At 39.3% G+C, this 20323-nt stretch overlaps 1 protein-coding gene across 3 annotated transcripts in view; it reads right to left on the reverse strand.

The window, feature by feature from the left end:
* FRMPD4 (FERM and PDZ domain containing 4) overlaps positions 1-20323 on the reverse strand; it is a 343499-nt gene that overhangs the window by 48739 nt on the left and 274437 nt on the right. For all 3 annotated transcript variants that reach the window (XM_017728505.1, XM_017728504.1, XM_008629290.2), the window contains one exon: positions 18899-19001. In XM_017728505.1, coding sequence (XP_017583994.1) covers positions 18899-19001 — 103 coding nt within the window. The remainder of the gene's footprint in view (positions 1-18898; positions 19002-20323) is intronic.

Here is a 20323-nt window from a genome sequence, read left to right on the forward strand (position 1 = left end):
GGGAATGGCAGGTCACCAAGCCACCCCTTGAATTACCCTAGATCAAATAGGGAAATATTTTATTAAAGCATGTTATTCCACCATTTGTCAGCTGTATTTTAAAATTAGGAACTAGAACTACTACAAGCAGTCCATGGGGTAATCATGAAACCGTCTGATCCAAACCCCACTGAAATCCACCAAAAGACTACCATCATCTTCGGGAGGCTTTGCATCAGTGTCATGTTGCTGGAGGATGAACATTCCTCCATAGTTCCCAGGAAAATTATGCATAAAAGCACAACAGACGGCAAAGCAACACCTTTACTGTCACTTTCAAAACACCTTTGTCAAACTTTCCCTTAACAAAGCCTTAAGCAAGTAGGGACTTCTTACCATAAAGCAAAGTATAAGTATTTCTAGAAGCAGGCAGTATGTATTTTAGCATGTATAGTAATGGACGCATCATTTATAGGTTCAACATACAAAATATTCATCATGTTAGGAGCTGTCCCTAAACAAAAAATCCAGGCATTATTCTCTGTGCCTGCAAAAGCAAATCCATCACGTATCTTTGGTAAACAAAAAATAGTTAATTCACAAAGCTGTAGAAGTGCTTTATTTGTACTTGACTGTTTAACGCCCAGGAGTTTTAATAGATCTGGCACTGACAGGATAGGGTGAAACAACACTATCTCTGTATCATGCTTAATAATCATAAAATGCTGTGTTTTATCACTCCATTTACAAAATTAAGAGTATTGCTAACAATTATCATAACAAATGTATTTTTGATGGAAGAGCCACTGATGTTTGTCTTTATAAATTAAGCTAGTCATAAAAGCCCATGTTCATAATGTTATTACCTTCTTTGAAATAACAAAACAGTCCATTGGTGGTGCATTATGAGCACCTACTGGGAAATTCACAGTATTCTGCCTCATGCATCAGATATCTTAATGAACAGCCTTGATAAGAGCGTTTTTTTCTCCTCATTGTTAATGACATACACACAAAAGTACTATAATTTTTTCAAAGCAGCAGCTGAAAGAAAAAACTCTCATGGAGATATTGGTAATCTGTCATGAGGAGAGTACTGTGAACACAGCAGACAATTCAAAATCCAAATATTCTTTGCTTGAAACAATTTAACTGTTCAAAAGCATCTATTAAATACTTATACAAGCACATATTAGAATAGTTTCCTAAATTTTAGTATTAAGTCAATAGACTATAATTTCTGTGGAATATATGAAGTGTAAGATATGAAAATATTTAAAAAATGTACAGTACAGTAGCTAAAAATGCAAGTGACTGCACACTGCCCTTTGATAAAAATCATCTTTCTAATCAAGGGATTAGGAGTAATAAATCCCACTGTAAATAAACTGTTGCTTAAGTAAAAGCTAAGTTTTAGATCAGTAAATCCTACCAGATTAAGGCAGTCATGCCATAATCTTCACCACAGTACAACCAAACCAAATTATTACTTCTCCCTACTGTTTCTTACATTCAGAGCTATAATTGCCAAAACAGATTTTCAGTGCAGAAAAAAAAAATATTACTGAAATACACCCTAAACTATGTTCAGCACTGTGTACCAGAAAAGTAACTCTGTGTCATACTGTATATGACTTCCACTGAAAAACCAGGTCATGAGCTCCAGTGAAATAACACACCTCAAAAAACCAAAAACCAAAACACTAATCAAATAAAAGAAAGAAAGTAAAAAATAATAATAAAAAAGTCATGTCCTGTGTAGCATCAGTATCTGGAAGGCTGCAAGTCAGAAGACACCCAGCTGTGGGCAAGACTTTGAAAGGCTCTGTGCAGCAATGAGTGCAGGTAGACGGAACATGGGCATGGGTGACAGTAAACAAGAGCCCAAGAGCAGAAAGTTACTGCTGTAAGAGAGAGCTACTCATTTTTCCACCTTCCTGGAGAAGTCACATCTTCCCAAAAAGGGCTGATAGTCCCAAGGGAGTAAGCACAGGTTCTTCAACTTCTCAAAGTCCAGATTCAGGTATGAAATAGAGCAGTCTTACTACACAGATTCAAGACCAACACACAACTTATATCTGACTTTGTCCAAATACAAACTTCCCAGCTAAGTGCTGTTGGTAGATGTTTTGTGAAGGCCTTATGTTATGCTTGAGCTATAGCACATCTTATCAACAGATACAGGATTATAATTTAAAGGCTTGAAGTGATGAGGAATGACCACAGCTTTCTCTATCCCTTATCTCTCACAGTGTTATGAGCTGCAGTTTCTTAGGCCTGGACAGGACTTTTTTACCAAGCTGAAAAGGTACCAGCTATCCCAGTTTGTCCTTGTTCATATAAATCTGTCTTAATCTTTCCTGCAGTAGCCTAAATAGGCTGAGTTTCTTATGTATCTCATAAAAGGGGAAACTTGTGGCTAATTTTTGCTGCTCTTCCCTAACTACATCCAATTACCAGCACACTTTCAGGGACAGACAGCACTGCAGACCTTCTACGGTTATATATAAAATTTATATTGCCTCCCTACTCCCACTTAATATTCTTTTCCTTTTTATATCCATTTTATATTCATTCTATTAGCTACAATGTACTGCTCTGAAAGGTCAGATTCAATGAATTATTTAATGCCATGGCAAGCTAAGGCATGAAATGCTGCATCTTAACAGTCTCTGGTAGTTTCACTCTAGGCTGAGCTTCGTTATGTGAGCCAAGGGGATCTAGAGAGGAATGGTCTCGATACCAGCTTTAATCCTCTTGCTCCTAGCAACAGGCACAGGCACCCTGCACTTCACCTTGGCTAGGCTTCTTCTGAAGCAAAGTTTTTACTACCGGAGGCCATATTCAACACACTACACTGGGAAATAGCACCTCCCTTGTAATTCCAGAACACGACTTTCAAAGCTCCTTTCCCTAAATTTCTGAACTTCTGGAATTTGACCAGCTATTGCCACATGACAGTGGTTCCATCAGCTAGAGGTGTGAAGACCTAGGTCCAGAGGGAGCCACAAGAATGATCAGAGGGCTGGAGCACCTCTGTTATGAAGACAGAGTGAGAGAATTGGCATTGTTCAGCCTGGAAAAGAGAAGGCTCCGGGAAGACCCTATAGCACCTTCCAGTAAATTAAAGAAGGTCTCTAAGAAAGATGGGGACCAACTTTTCAGCTGGGCCTGCTGCAACAGGACATGAGTTTTTAAATTAAGACAAGATATGTTTTGAATACAAGGAAGAAATTCTTTACTGTCAGGGTGTGAGGCACTAGAACAGGTTGCCCAGAGAAGTTATGGATGCCCCATCCCTGGCAGTGTTCAAGTTTAGATTGGACAGGGCTCTAAGCAATCTGATCTAGTGGAAGATGTCCCTGCCCATTGCAGGGAGGGTGGAACTATATGATCTTTGGGGTCCCTTCCAACACAAACTGTTCTATGACGTGCTTATTTTGTCATCCTTAAGTACCAGCTTTGCCATGACCTCCAGCTCTGCCCTCCTGAACTCCTCAGCATCTCACAGGAAACACAGTTCCAGCTGTTGCTGCCTTACTTACAAAAGCTTCATGACACCAACAGCTTCTTCTGTAGGTGAGACAATCTCCAAAGGGATTAAATTAAGTGTATTTTGTTTATGTATTTTTGGCAAAACGTATGCAGCATCTCTCTCTCTCTCTCTCTCTCTCTCTCTCTCCCCCCACAGGTAACCTGTATATGTTGTTACCCCATAAAACCAGTAATATTCATAAAATTACAGGTGTTACAAAAATCCCCTAGGTCCACATCTTTCTCTATTTAACATGTATTTTCCTTGTAAAATAGAAATGAAACATGAGGGTTTTTTTCCTGGAGAGAATCACAATGACGTGACAGAATTTGCACCTTTTATTTATCACTTTTAGGTAGAGATAAAGGAAATATTTCAAAGAAATATTTTAAAACTGTCTATCAACTCTCCTTGTAACAGGTTGGCTGTACAAACCATGTAAAATGGTCATGACAAACCATGTAAAATGTCAAGACAAGATTATGGGTAACATGAGCTGCAGAACCTCAGGATCTTGTTTCTAAGTAACACACAAATCCAAAATCCATTATAATAGAGGTTTATGAAACATATTCCTCTCTCTCTCTCCACACATACATACAAATATGTGCAAATGCCTACACACAAACGTAGAATACATACTGCATGCTTACGGCATGTTATTTGTCCAATAAACAGCCCTAAGACTTACATTAGCAAACTGTATCCTCAGTCTATATACCTGGGAGCATAAATTATGCAATCTCCCCTTTCTCCAAAGAAATATGGTTGCAAAAGTGTGTGCTGAATTTTCTTCCTCTTTCATATGTCAATATGTGGTACAGTTCCTTCCTTAAACACATGATAGTTTGTATGAGTTTTTAATGAACTCAAGATGTCTGCTGGACACTGCAACATGACTATAATTGGTGTAGAACACTAAGAAATTGTTTCAATACTTTTTAAGGGAAAAAGGAAGCAGTATCTTTACTAACGCAGTTGTCCTAATATTTAATTAAAGACTTTGAACACAAATAGAATTTCAGATGAAATGCAGAACAAAAGGGTATTTCTGGTCACAAAAGTATAATTTCCATGTAAAATTGAGCAGTAAGGAAAGTGACACAAGATAAATAATTAAAAAGAAACTGGACTGTAAACTCAATTAATGAATTGTTTTAATATTGTCTTCCAATATGGAGAGTTTTTGCTATTACTCTTGATAAACTCAGGCAGATGATATTTTCCTTCTAAGTCGCTGGCACAATGTAATGACACATAGAAAATAATACTGAGCAGAAAAGATGATCTATGAAATGAAGATTTCAGTGTAATGACTACATCTCATGACTCCAATGTTTTTATGAAATACAGATTACCTAAAGGATTTTAAACTGCTGTAGCAACCAATTTCTTCCTACAAAAGAGCTGCCTCTTTTGCACAGTGCTTTCTAAGTAACAGACCTGCTGAAAAGCTGAAGTGATCATAAAATGGGTAAGTTCCATGATATAAGATGACAAGACCTTTGCCTCTCCTGAAGTCTTGTTTGATTCATAAACTGAACAAATGTGATTTTAACTAAACCTCCAATCAAACTGAATTACTTTATTTAACAATACAGACAGTGGACTGCAGGGATTTTCCCTTGTGCAGTAAGTAAAATGTATGAAGCTTTAGTCTGCATGAGGAGGATCTAAAAGAACAATTAACATTTCAGCACATAATATGTAAGGAATATGCCTTTGGGGAAACGTAGGCTGATGGCAATCTGGTTTTATCTCTGCAGTCTCTCCTTTGGTATTTGCAGGCTCTAGTTTGATACTCTAACTTCTTGGTTTCTCAGAACCATCTTCTTTGTTTCTCAAACAAAGCCAAAGCAAGACTAAGACCAACATAATTTGGAAGCACCTGCTTTGAAATACGCTATTTGTTTTTCCCCTCTTCCTGCTGCTGCTTTCAGGAGGTTTGTGAAGATTAAGTTGTTAAAAGTCAAGCAAAAAGTCAAACAGAAAATGATGTCTATGGGAAAAAGCCTAAAAAACTAAAGCAGTAGCTAAAATGCTTCTCTTACACTACTTTTCATGTGTTGCCTGTAATAAATTACAGATGATCAATTGTCACATCAGAAATCAAGGAAAAGCTGACTAATAAATCCCAGAGAAATCTATCATATTAAGCTGCCTTTTGAAGCACTCAATGTTACGAAAATGAATTTATTTTTAGTTGTTTTTATTTTCTACTAGTTTCTACTAGTTTTTGTCTCAGATTAATGAGAAACTGTTTTTCTCCTTTGACGTTCCACTGTGACCTAGAGTCATCCCAATCAGTGATAATATTTAATTGAAGAATCTCACTTTGGGGACTAATGAGTCAGAATATGTAAAACTGTTCTCTTTCTCTTTTAACTAACTTTCTGATTGGGCATATCATGTAGAGTTCGAAGTAGATACTCAATCTCTTGGCAATTTTGGGAGTCCTTGTTGGCTGCACTACTGCTAAATTAAAAATATTATCTAATTCTGTGTTAGAACTTTCCTAGTCCACACAGAAGTCCCCACAACATTTCTATTCCAACTACATTAATCTATCAACTGCTAAGAGAGACTGTGAATCACAAAATTATTCTTATTGGAGGGAAACAGGAAAGAGAAAGGATTTGCTCATGACAGTCTTAAGCCTTTTGATCAGATTTTTAAAAAAGCTTCAAAAAATCAATAATTACTCCTTGCAAACACAGAAAAAGTCAGAAAAATTCGAAGTCAATTGCACTAAGAGCTGTATCCAAGTATTTTACAAAACAAATCTAGGTATCTGTCAAGAAAAAAGAAATTTGGTTGGAGAGAGTTTTATCAGACTAGTATTCAGAAAATCATAAAAACATAGAATTGCCTGAGTTGGAAGTGATCCACAAGGACCACTGAAGTCCAACTCCTGGCCCTGCACAGGACCACCTCAAGAGTCACACCACGTGCCAGAAAGTGTTGTCCAAACACTTCTTGAACTCTGTTGGGGTCAGTGCTGTGACCACTTCCCTGGGGAGCCTGTTCCAGTGCCTGGCCACCCTTTGGGTGAAGAACTTTATTCTTACATTGAATTGCAACCTCCCCTGATACAACTTCAGGCCATTCCCTCAGGTCCTGTCACTGTCACCACAGAGAAGAGATCAGTGCCTGCCCCTCGTCTTCCCCTCACAAGGAAGTTGCAGACTGCAATGAGGTCTCCCCTCATGCTCGTCTTCTCCAGGCAGAACAGAACAAGTGCCCTCAGCAGCTCCTCATATGGCTTCTCCTCAAGGCCCTTCACCATCCCCCTGGCCCTCCTCTGGACGGTCTCCAATAGCGTAATGTCTTCCTTATATTGTGGCACCCAAAACTGCCCCTAGCACACGAGGTGAGGCCACTCCAGAGCAGGACAATCCCCTCCCTGGCCCAGCTGGCGATGCTGTGCCTGATGCCCCCCAGGACACCACTGGCTCTCCTGGCTGCCCGGGCACTGCTGACTCATGTTTGACTTTCCACTGGCCAGGACCCCCAGGTCCCTTCTGTGGCACTTCTTTCCAGCCTCTTGTTCCCCAGTCTGTCCGTACATCCAAGGTTCCACATCCCAGGTGCAGAATCAGCACTTACCCTTGCTAAACTTCATACAGTTGGTGATTGCCCAGGCCTCTGATCTATCTAGGTCTCTCTGCAGGGTCTCCCTGCCTTCAAGGGAGTCAACAGATCCTCCCAATTTAGTATCATCAGCAAACTTGCTATACCTTCCAGTCCTGCATCCAAGTTGTTTATGAAGTTGCTGAAGAGCACAGGGCCAAGAATGGAGCCCTGCAGAACCCATCTAGTGACAGGTCACCAGTCTGATGTCCCCCCCTTCACTATACCCCTTTGTGTCTGCCCCACGAGCCAGTTGCTCACCCATCACATGACGTGTTTATCCAACTGTGTGATGGACAATTTGTCCAGAAGGATCTTGTGAGAAGACAGTTTTAAAAGATTTACTGTAATCCAAATAGATTACATCAACTGACTTCCCTTGATCAACTAGGTGGGTTACCTTGTCATAAAAGGAAATCAAGCTTGACAAACAGAACTTTCTTCTCATTAAGCCATGCTGACTGAACTTTGACTGTGCTGTCCTTCAGGTGTTTTTCAATAGCTCCCAAAATAATGTTTTCTACAATTTTGCCACTCACTGAAGTGAGACTAACAGGTCTGTAATTTCCAGGATCATCCTTCTTGCCCATCCTGAAAACACCATTAACCAGCTTCCAGTCAGCTGGGACCTCTCTGGATTCTTAAGACTGCTCAACAATCATTGAAAGAGCCTTTGCAATGACATCAGGCAGCTCTTGGAGTATATCTCAAATGAGTCCCATCAGGCCTCATAGACTTATAGGGATCTAGCTGGAGCAGCAAATCTTACACATGTTCAGGGTCCACTGGGAGTTTATCACTCTCAAAGACATGGCCCACCAGCTCAGAGCACTAGGACCCCCTTAGCCAGTCATCAGTGTTGAAGACAAAGGCAAAGAAAGCATTACATATCAATGTCTTCTCCATGTCCCTGTTTGTGAGATGATCATCCTCCTCCTGTAACAGGCTGCTGTCATTTCTACACTGTCTTTTGCCATTTAGGTATTCTAAAAAACTTTTTTTGTCCCTCACAGTTCTGGTCAGCTTCAATTCCAACTGAGCTTTGGCTGCACAGATTTTCTCTCTCGTTTCTAAGTGGTAAGCAGCATCTCTGTATTCCTCCTATGTCATGTGACCTTGCTTCCACTGGGCATACACCTTCCTTTTTTGCCTTAGCTTTAGAAGACAATCCCTGCTCAGAAAGCCAAGATGGCCTTCTGCCTTGCCTACCTGACTTCCAACATTTTGGCATTGCCTGCTCCCAGGCCTTTAGGAGGTGGTGCTTAGAAAGTGATAAGCACTGATGGACCCTAGCACCTTCAAAAGTGTTTCCCCAGAGGACTTTACTTGCTAGTTCCCTGAGCAGCCTAAAATCTGCTCTCCTCATTTCCAGAGTTGAGGTTTTCCTGACACTTTTCCTCTTGTGAACAGAGATTTTAAACTCAATTGCTTTGTGGTCACTGTGGGCAAGATGGTTGCCAATCATTATTTTGCTCATGAGACCCTCTCTGTTAAGAAGCAACAAATCAAGGAGGGTGTCTTTCTTGGTCAGCTCTCTAAGTATCTGTACATGAAGTTATCATCCAGTTGTTTTAGGAATCTTCTAGACCTGTGTCAGCTGTGTCATGTTCCCAGTTAACATCCGGCCAGTTGAAGTCACCCATAAGGACAAGGGCAGTTAATTTGGAAGTGTCCAAAGCTCCTTGAAGAATAATACATTGACATCATCATCCTAGTTAGGTGGTCTATAGCAGACTGCCACGATGACATCCACATTATTTACTTGTCCCTTAATCCTTACCTAGAGGCTCTCAACTGTGCCATTGTCAACTGCAAGCTCCATAGATTTCAGCCTCTCCATTACATCCACCACCCCTTCCACCTCCTCTGCCCTGCCTATCCCTCCTGAAGAGCCTGTAAGCATCCAACATGGCACTCCAGTCCCAGGACACACCAGGTTTTCACTTATGCCAATGATGTTGTAACTCTGGAATGGGGCCAAAGCTTTGGGCTCCTCTTGTTTGTTTCTCATGCAGTGTGTGTTGGTATAGAAACACTTCAAGTGTGGTTCACTGTAGTCGACACCTCGTGAAACAGATTAGGAGTCCTCTCTAGCACTCAGTTTCTCAAGTTCTGGCATGCCATCCCATTGTTTAGCACTGGCAAGTTTGTTTTTGTCCCTTTGCTCCTTCCAATCTAGTTTAAATATTAAGTATTCACTTTCTCATTTCTACTACTTTTTGTGAGTTTCTTAGACAAACTACTGGTTCCAGGTTTCAAGCACTGACATCCCTAACATGTTTTTGGCTGATTGAAAGGAAACACTGCCATCAGAGCAGGAATATGAAATGGAAGTGTAGAGGTAGCCACTGAAAGTGGACCCTAATGTTCTGAGGGACAGCCACTTTATGGATGCACACAATTTCAGGAGGCACCATTCTTCATTTTATTTTACTTTATAGACTAAATGTCATCTGGGAAGTACACAGAATTGTGAAAGTGAAAATTGAGAATCAGGAAGACACAGCATCAGCATGCAACAGAGTTAGAGAAAAATCTTGTCATCTGCAGGGACTCCTGAGTCAGCTTCCCATTACACAATTCATTAAAATTACATGTTATAGCAATGGGCCATGAAGTACCAAGACGTCTCCATGACATTTTGCTCTGAGTAGGGTTTTACTCATTTACAGTCACTCTCCTTCCTTCCTTCCCATCCTAGGGAAATATACAAAACATTGCAAATTGGTCACAGTCGTTTCACCCTTCTCTCTCAACAGTTTAAATTACCTTTTACCTCCCATGAACACTGGTGCACGTAAAACTGCTGCCTTCAAAACAGCATTCCTTATAAGGAGGCGATTTAAATCTTTCTGCCTTTCCCTCATACAAGGCAGCTGTAGCTGACAGCAATCTCCAAGGATCAACTTACAAAACCATAAAAATATCATGTTTGCCTCAGCTCTTGACATCACCTTTGCCATCTTTCTATCAAAATACATCATTTTGGTATAATTCATAGCAACTACAAGCCACTTTATTGACAATGCAATCTACATTTCAGTATTTTAAAGAACTACTTCTCTGTCATCCTGAAGCTATTTCGGTAGCAGATAAAAAACAGTTAATTTCTGTGATTCATACAGCAAGCACTGGCTCAAGAAAAGAGGGAATGCTGATGCCACACTGTGAAAAGCCACATCGTGAAAGCCTTCCCAAAGCATCACAGGCCCACAGCCATCATGTCTTCTCAGAAGTGGCTGTGTTTTGCCCTTACAATAGCTTCATTAACTGACAAGTACATGCTGAATCAGTCAGCAACTGACTAGCAGGATAAGGGTGTTGTAAACTTCCCAGTGAGGGCAGACAGACACTTCTGGAAGGACAGAGTTGCTTTGTGAGTTCTGTGCATGCAGTGGTGAAGGCATCTCTGTCATCTTCATACTTCACAGCCACTCCAAGCTGGCAGCCCCAAGTGCATGGCACAATCCTCTCCTGTCAGCCTATACTGCTTCTCCAGTCCCAGAAACTGTTCCACGCAGACTGGCATTTCCCAAACAGCTCCTGAAGCTGTCTATGCCTTGTGTTTCTCCCTGGTTGCTACTTTCTGCTGATCAAATTTCATAGTGTATACACCTGTGTAAATGTAGTTGTCCTGCTGTAATGTCTTCAAGGCATCCACAGAACATTCAAGTACAAACAGCACAATGCGAAGGGCTGGCTTGCCCAACATTGTCATAGACGATTTGGAAATGTCATTTCAGAGGAGAGAGACATATAATGCAGTTGGGAAAGAGAAACCATGAGATTTCGGTTGTTTGACAACTACTCTCTCACCTTCTCCACCCCAAACATAGGACATGAGATTTTTAGGTACCTCCTGCTGCATATTCCAACTGGATGTATTCCATTGATGCATGGGGCTTGTATAAACAGCACAAAGGATAAACATCCATTGCAGAGCATGAAATATAGAGATAATCCATCACATGGAAGCATTAATTCATAATAAACTCAAAGCTGGGTGTTCCTTTGTACGACTTTACATGGAAACAATTACTCTGAAATAGTCACATCAGTGCATCCGGCTTTCGAGCAAATCTTCCATTCGGACAGGCCAACATTTTTGTTTAACTGGATGAGAAGCAATAAGCTTGTCAGAACAAGCTAATGAGAGCAACATTTGCTGGTTCACATCTGAAGAAGGCATTCAGTACAGTTACTTGTGTTTTGGGCACAGCCATTCCACATCTCCATTCATACCCTTACTCCATAAGCAACTTGTTAGGGAACAGCTGACCTGAAATTCATCATGGCTGACTCCTTTTTCTAGAGAACAGAGTGAGATGATGACGAAACTTTTCAACCAGATGACACATCAAGCCTTGAAATTTCAAAAAGGGCCTATACTTGCCAACTCTGGGGGCCATTCAGCATGGTTAATACAAAGAGAAAATTAAGTTTACTTAACAAATAAAGATCTCAGCATTCAGAACATGTGAATTATCAAGGCCAAACCTTTCTAAATCATGTCAGTCAACTTTCTGCTAAGAATAAGAAAGGATATGACACTGCATGCTTTCAGAGTGTGCTGGTTTGGACAAATTTGGAGGAAAATATCCTCTGATAGAAGGCAGGTTACAACCAGCCCTCCCCCACCAGGTTTGGGAAAAAAAAAGAATTTTTTCCTTGGAGGAAAGTGAAAGAGATAAAAACTATTTATTTAACAAACACACAGGAAAAGGACAATAATGCTAAATAGTAAAACCTCTCGCTGTGGAGAGAAAATCTGGGAAAAGTTCAGAGTCCTTCTGTAGGTAACCTCTCCCCTCCTCCTTGGAGCTGGGATGGGGTGGGCCCTCCTCTGGGGCCTTGATGAAAAAAAAAAATCCTCCTGATGTGTTCTGATGTTGAAACAGTCCAGAAAAGAAGAAGGGAAAAAAAAAATCAAAGTCCCAGGAAAACAAAGTTCAACTCTCCGGAGGGAAAGAAAACCCCAAAAAAATGGCTGAAAAAAGCAAGCAGGGTGGTTCTTCACTCTCTCACGGCTGCAGAAAAACGCAGAGGAGTCTGTATATCTGTGTCCTTGAAACAAAACTGCTTTGAAAGTTTTGCTGGGTTTTTTTCTCTCCCCCCTCTCAGGCTCACTTTAAAGGCACAAAAAGGCACAAAATTAATTTCTGGGCATAGAGCAGCGATATGGGATACAACATCATAAAGTCACCCAAGACACAGAGATACAATGGATTTAAAAGAGAACAATGTCCATAGTTGGTATTGATTTTAACAATAACAAGTAATATCTCTATACAGCTTTCAGCTCTTACAGGCCTTTGAAAAGGTGGGCAGGCATTTTTGAAGTGTTATTGCAGATTAGTAATTAAAATCTGGAGAGACCTGAATTAGCCCTCAATATATTAGCTCAAGAACAAGAAGCACCACAACATGCAAGAAAAGAAGATAAATGAGACAGTATTAAATGTGTGCTCTAACAGATTCAGAGCTAATTTGAAGTGTGATTCAGTTATCTCTGTATTACATTGCAAAAACACCTCAAAAGGTAGAAGATACATATCTAACAACACCCCTCAAGACTGACAGAAACTGACTTCTAATGTCTTGCCTCTGAGCTCCCTGCATGGGCTAGTTGATCAGATGTAGCTAATTAAATGCCCTGGCAGAAAGCTTATCTCCATTGATGGCACTTGTAAAATTCTTACAGATCACTTGGTCCAACATTTTGTCCCTTTGTTCACCACTGTGTGTTTAAAACCTAAAACACTAGCAATTCATCAATCAGGGCCTGACACAAAGTGGGTACAGCCTCTGGATTTATATACTGAACTGGGAGTATAATGGAGTACCTTCAAATTAAAATGTCTGCATGACTGGTTTTTCAAAAAGCAGTTTTCAAGGTTCATGGTTGCTATGCAGTATCATAGCTAATAGCTTAATACGCTGGATTTTTTCTGTATGATGTTGATGAAGAAAGAATATCTTTAATAGTAAGTCCACCAAAATTACCTGATCCAATGTAAGAAACTGCCTAAACTAGATCCAGAAACATTTGAAAAGTGGCATTTTCAGCTGCTGTGAGATGATGATGATGACAGGCACTGCCACTGAGCTCCCTTTTACACTTGCATTTAGCTCTGAGGATGCAGAGTAGGAAAAGTGGTTCCCTGACATACACAGAATCAAATGGGAGTGACAGAATCCTCATCCATTTCACAACGATGGTGAGGAGGGTCAGTATCGATTAAATTCATGTTAGCACTTAAAATGCAATATGCAGCCTAAAATCCTGGAGGGTTCCTTCTCTCCAGTCTTATGGCAATACACAATTAAAACATAAATTCTACTGCAGAATTGAAAGAATCCTCTAGATCCTCTTGATGAAAACTTGCTGTGACATTAACTTGCCAAAGCAAGAGCTATTTCAGAGAGATTTTTGAGTCATCTCTTTTAAATAGAAAATAGAGCCAACAAGAAAGAAAATCCTTTAATGACTTTCACCTTTTTCATTTCTCACTTTGGAACTTAAGTCTTTTAGTGGAATTGCACAGGACATCGAATACTAATTTACTGCTGTTACAGTTGCAAGGAATGGACTAATCTAGCCTAATTTAGCAACCTAGAAGTCAGGTTTCTGCTCTAAAACACTTTTCTGTTCTTCTTCTTTAGTCGATGTATAAATAAAGTTTTCTGCAACATGGTAGTTTTTTTCCAAAACAAGTATCTCAGATGGATCACCCTCTTCAGATGCCAGTTTCTCCTGGATGGTTGCCTGGATAACTGTCTTAATTAAAGTGTGAACAAAATACCACTACCATGCCCTACTCACTGTTTGGTTTATGGAGTAAGCAGTACACTTGTGTGTCACTTAAAATTTCAGTAAAATACCTTGCTAAATAAAAAGACAGTGTACATACGTTGGGATCCTTGTAGACCAATGCCTACTCAGTGCAATCTAAGATAAACAAGTCATTGATCACTAATCTAAGGTAAACAAGTCAGATAAACAAGAAATTGCCTATAAATCTAATAAGGCATATTGTTAGATGTATTTCTTTGTTTCAACAAAAAGGGTGGGTTAAGCTGATTCTTAAAAAGATATAAATGTAACATTAACCAATGATAATAAAATACATGCACCTCTGAGCAACCGATTAATTGCTACCTTACATCAACGTACCTTCTAATACATCAGTGTTGCATTGTTGCTCACCTTTTAATAAGGAAAAAATTGCTCCATTTTGCCATGACTTTAATGTTATCTCAAAGTACTTATTGTTAAGTATGTGTGAAAAGCTTTAACTCACAGAATCTGTATCAGCAGCAAAATAAAACCATCATAAATAGCTCCTGATAAATTTTGAACTGACTGCACTTCAAATACATCTTTTGTATTCTGTTTGCTTGCTCCTTGCCTCGACTTGAAGCTTACATTTAGAAAAGTGATTTTGTTTCTTCCTCTTTTTGAACTTCTATAACTTTTTGTCTTGAATGGAATACATCTTGACCACAGCCATAAGCGACATTCATAAAACTGACCTCTCTTTGTTAGGGAAACCATAAACATGACTTCTGAGTTTGTGCTGGAAATATCTCAGGTGAACACATTATGGTGCAAAAGCCATTGAACAGCACCCAAAAATAATGAGTCCAAATGGATTTTGTCTGCAAACCATACTGTATTCCTATTTCTGCAACCCTGGCTTTCAAAGGATGACTTGAACACTAATCAAGTGCTGCCCGTAAAGCAGAGTCAAAAGAATTCAATGGATCAGAATGACCGACAGGGGATATAGATAATGAATATCCCAGACCTGAGACTTCCTAGGATAAAAGAGTATCCCTCAATTCTTAAAAAACAAACCAAAGTCTTTCACCAGGTTCCTGCTCAGTACCCCCGGGAGTTGGCAGAAGTGGCTATAACAGTTTTCTACTTAAGCAAGATTATTTTCAGTAATGAATGTTAAAAAAGCCCACGCATAATGAAAATATTACAATGCAATAAAAAGCCGATGGGAGAATTTCTGTATTATGCATTGCATTTAACTTCTTGATTTTCCTGTAGTATAACCATTACACAAAAGGGACTTTCTTGAAACACCTGTCTATCTACTACTAATCCTGTGGGAGTAACAGACAATGAATTTGGAGCTGTTAGGAAAAGGGCTGAAGAAAAACAAATGATCTAAAAGAAATTAGTGTGATTTATGTATTGGGAAGTTTAGAAATAAAGCAAATTTATTGCTTAAGAATATGCTTTTTTCTAATGAAAAAAGACTTAATTGACTTTTTTCAGATACCCTTTCTGGTGGACTTTTTTTTTTTTTTAATATGGATTGCAGCAGAAATTACCTTTTCCATTTTCTTTTCCTTCAATCTCATAACTCTTTTCATAAGTTAATGTTCTGACAATGTTTTCTTGGAAAACAATTAAATATTCTGTTACATTAAAAATGCTGTTTAACATTCAAGGTTGACTTAACATCTAACATTTGTGTATATTTTGCTTGAAAATTTTGGGCTTTCCTAATTCTGGTGAAGTTTGGTGCTCTTCTGGTTGTGAAATCTGCCTTTTTCTTTTCTCATGCCATTTGGCTTTTTTTCCTATTTGACATGCTATACTCTTTATGTCAGTATTTTGAAAGTAGATTAATTTTTTCCACACTCTCTGCAATTATAACAACAAATTGTTTCTTGATTTTACAAAAGCTTTGAGGGAAAGGTGCATAAAAATAGCCACTGTATTTCACATCATGAATATAAAACATACCTTGTTATACCTCATCAGCAAGAGATGATGTAATCAGAAAAAAATAATGTTGGAATATCAATTTCTCATTAATGTGCTGCAGTGACCACAAGATGATACAGTGTAAGATCCTGAAGGAAAGGAGGAAGAGGAGTCCAGTCTAAAATAAGACTGAAGCTTGTTCAGGGCACTGGTAAACAGGGTTTTGTGGGATGCAGCTCTGAAAGGCCAGAGCCCAGTAGAGCTGGGTTATTTTCACAGAGGGCCACATCCAGGTGCCAGAATGGTCTGTTCCAATCTGCAAGGAAGCAGGCAGGCATAGCAGGACACCAGTGTGGCTCCACAGGGACAGCCTGAACAAGACCAAGGGCAAAATGAAGGAAATCAGAGATGGAAATGGAGACAGGTTACTGAGGAGAAGCAGAGAAGCTGTACCTGGCCAGTCAGGGATGGGGTTTGCAAAGCTCATCTGGTCCTGAAACTTATCCAGGATGGATGAAGAATAACAAGAAGGGTCTCTACAACTACAATAGCAGTGAAAGCCAAGGGAAATACGAACTTGCTGCTAAATGGAGAGGGAAACCTGATGAAGGACACTGAACAAGCTCAGATGCTCAATGCTTTCTTGGTTTTGGCCTTTAGTGGCAAGGTCTGCCACCCTCATCCCTGCACTCAGTGACAGAATTTAGGGAACAAAGTTAGACAAAGACGGAATTAGGGATTGCTTAGGTAAGAGTGACACAAGTCTATGGGCCTAGAGGGGATGCATCTAAGGCTGATGTCAAGTTGGTTCATGTCTTTTTGAAAGGCCACTGGTTAAGAACAGAAACACCTACCCAGTGTGGTTGGGAAATCTCCATATTGGAGATATTAAAGACTTGATTTGGCAAGTGCTGAGCGGCCACGTCTAACTTTGACACTACCTGGCCTGGAGCAAGAGGTTAGACTGGATGGCCTCCAGAAATCTCCTCTCAGTTCTTCTATGATTTTGTGATTATGCCCATTTGCATAACCTATACATTTAAAACATATTCACTGCTGACCACTGACATGCTGCTACCTGCAAGAAAACAAGATTTCAAAACTTCTCCCACGCTTATTGAAAAATGCAGATGTGTTGAAAAGTTGCAGATGTATCTAACCCATATGAAAACCTTCAATTATACAGAAGAGATTCACTATTTCATTGATGTAAAGAGCTGCTTCTGCTGTGGTGTCAGGACTGCACACTGACAGTGTCTAATCATTCCAGGCATCCCCACTGGCATGAAAAGAAAGCTCTTGTTTTCAAATGCTGTAACATACAACCTCAATATATTTCACTCCAAATTTCATCAAAGAATGAGTCTCTATCAAAATCCCAACAGCAGACAGATTCTGAGAGCAGAGGTAGAATTACACTGTAAAAAAATCATCACCTAAAGCTTTCCCTGGAATGAAACAACACTTAATTTGACACTACCTATGTAGTCAGTGTAATTGGGAAAGGTGATATTCTTATTCTTGTTTGAAGGCAGACAGAGAATCAGCTACACAATAAATTCAGTTTGTCTCAGGACTAATCAGTTTATTTTCCTTGTTATTATTCCTACATATTGCTGGAAGCAGAAAATGAGACAGAGATCCTAACTTTGCTTAATGTCAAAGAATAAGGGAAAGAATAAAGAAGGAAATATTATTGCTTTATAAAGAAATAAAGACATCAAAAATTAGTGTAAGACCCATTTTTGAGGCTTATGCAGGTGGTCAACACAGAGCACAAGACAGTTATTAAGAGCAGGACAGTTCCTTCAGTTCATGAAGTCTACTCATCACAAGAAGCTCATAGCAAATTGTGTTTGTTAGTTGACTTGCAGGTTAACACTTTTTTAAAAAATTTTTCTGAAAATATATTTTGTTTAGTCCCACCTAACACAGATGAAGGTATCAGCATTGCTGGAATTTTTATACCATTTCTGCATCATATTTTGAATTTTTCCTTACAGCTGAATCCTCAGCAAATGAGCACCCGTTTGCTCAACTTGTCACCTGCAGAAGTATGACTGTTGTGGCACTTCCTGCCCAAATTTCTGTAAACAAATGTGACTTTTCAAAATTACATGTGTGACACTGAAAACACTGATAGCCACAAGTTTTGGGGAGAGGTACCTGTACCATTAAAACCTGACCATCTCTCAGGAATCAAGAAGACCCACCAATTCAGAGTTTACACCAATGGGAAGGAGAATACAGAAACAAAACTGGTGTACCGCAACCAGGACACTGGAATTTAAATTATTAAGTTTTGTGTTTAATCTTTTAGTTACTTGCCATTTTCCTGCGCAATGCACTAACATTTCTTGTTACTCCAAAAGCAAAGTTTATTATATGAACCACAATACGTATTTTTCTACATCTTTAGCATTTGTCAGTCACTGTTCTTCCTTTCCTTCCATCCCATTACAGATACTGACATTTCTCCTTTCCTGTACTATCCACAGTCACTTTTCTGGTCACATTTTCTGTCTTCTCTCTTTTACACGAACTCACCTACCTGAATTCCACCTAAACACTTTTTGAGCTTCCCTATATATTTATATGCATTCATTCACTCTCAAAAATCACCCTACCAAGTTTTCTTTATTCTTTACTTAAGACAAACCTGACTTAACTTTCTTCATGTGAAAAATGAACAGTAATGTAACAGTGGCTGGAGCTTCCATGCTCCAGGAACAATCTTTTCAACAACCCATACCAAAAATAAATACCAGGAGCATACTATTCCTCTTTTAATACCCAAGTACTTTGGAGCTATTCCTGGATTTTTTTAGACTTTTTCAGCTACCCAGATGACATTTTAAGAGGACACTTCATTTCAATAACTAAAATAATTGATCATTCTTCATTATAACTAAAGGAACATTATTTTCCCTTTTCTCAGCCATGAGAAGGCAAGACTTGCTGTACTACTGAATGACTGCACAGGCAATACGTCACAGGGTTCGTAGTTTAAGTGACAGGACATCAACTACCTGACAAGGTCAATGACTCTCTCCCTTGGAGCAGTGCTGACTGGCTCATCATTAATCATTATGATTTGATCCCCTGGTATAAGCTTTCCTTCAGAGGGGCCGCCTGCAGACAAATGGAGAGAAAAAAAAAAAAAAAAAGAGCACAGGTTAGCACACCATTGTAAATGCACAGACACACTGTTGTTCACATACTACAAGTGTTATTTTTTCTTCACTTAATGACAGTTTTTCACTAACACTATTTCTGACATTACCAGTACTCCCTCACCAGGAAAATCTTGCAAGCTAGTGGCTTAGCAACTTCTAATGAAGTTCGTCAAGTTCTAAACCCATGTCTAACCACCTAAAATAAAGGCTCAGTTTTCTGAAGGGTCAAAAGGACCCATGAGCCATGGGCTAACACATGCTTTAAGGTGTATTCAACCTTATTTTATTCATCCTTGATCAATATTTGTCTGATATTTTGTAAGACCACCCTGAGGATTCCTTTTCCTGTGAACAAATGATCCTTTTATCTACAGTTAAGACCAGGAAGTCTTTTTCCATGGTAAGCATACCAGATTTCCCTGGCTGTAACACATTGTTTCCTGTTCCAGGCAAAGTAACACCAAAGAACATCTTATTCCTCTTTCCTATGAAACATCACTTACATATTTGAATGTCATTCACAGGCCTCTCCTCTGACTTTTCTGTTCTAGGCAAAAAAACCCTGTTTTCTTCAATTGAAGGCAGTAAGTTTTTATACCTCCAGCCTCCTGAGTCTCTTTTCTGCTGGATTCCTACCACCTGATGAACACAGATACATCCAGAAGCACTGCCACTTTCACTTAGACATGAATATTTATCATTATTCTGAATAGACAATCAGTCATGTATATGTCTGTGTGGTTTGGATTCTGGCACTGCTGAAATACACATTGAGTGCATTGTACTTTATAAAATGCACATATTACTTTCTTTCTCAGCACAATTACATGCCCAGAAGATGATGTGGCTTCACAGTTCCTAATGAAAAGATATATCCTCTCTGGTCTTTGTCTTTAAACTCTGCAATGATGATACATAAAAAGCAGAATAATATTACCACTATGAAGATAAAGTCTTAAAAGATGTTTCAGCATCAAAGCAAACTCATTCAACTGAGCTAATGCTGATCCTGTCCTCTGTTTGCTTTGAAAACGTTACTCCACTTCTATATCACACATAAATGGATACTAATCCATGTATGAGAATGTTGTCCTGAGCTCGTATTTCCTGCTATTCACTTGGAACAGAACATAGTAAACACATTTTCCAAATTTGAACATAAAACTACATTAATAATGCCAAGTTGAGAGAAATAAGCTGTCTGGATCTGATTCAAATATTAGTTACACTGCTCACTTCATGTGAAAGCAATACAAATGTAATCAATGCACACACGTG

The sequence above is a fragment of the Corvus brachyrhynchos genome, unplaced genomic scaffold, assembly GCF_000691975.1.
Source record: "Corvus brachyrhynchos isolate BGI_N302 unplaced genomic scaffold, ASM69197v1 scaffold11, whole genome shotgun sequence".
NCBI lineage: Eukaryota > Metazoa > Chordata > Aves > Passeriformes > Corvidae > Corvus > Corvus brachyrhynchos.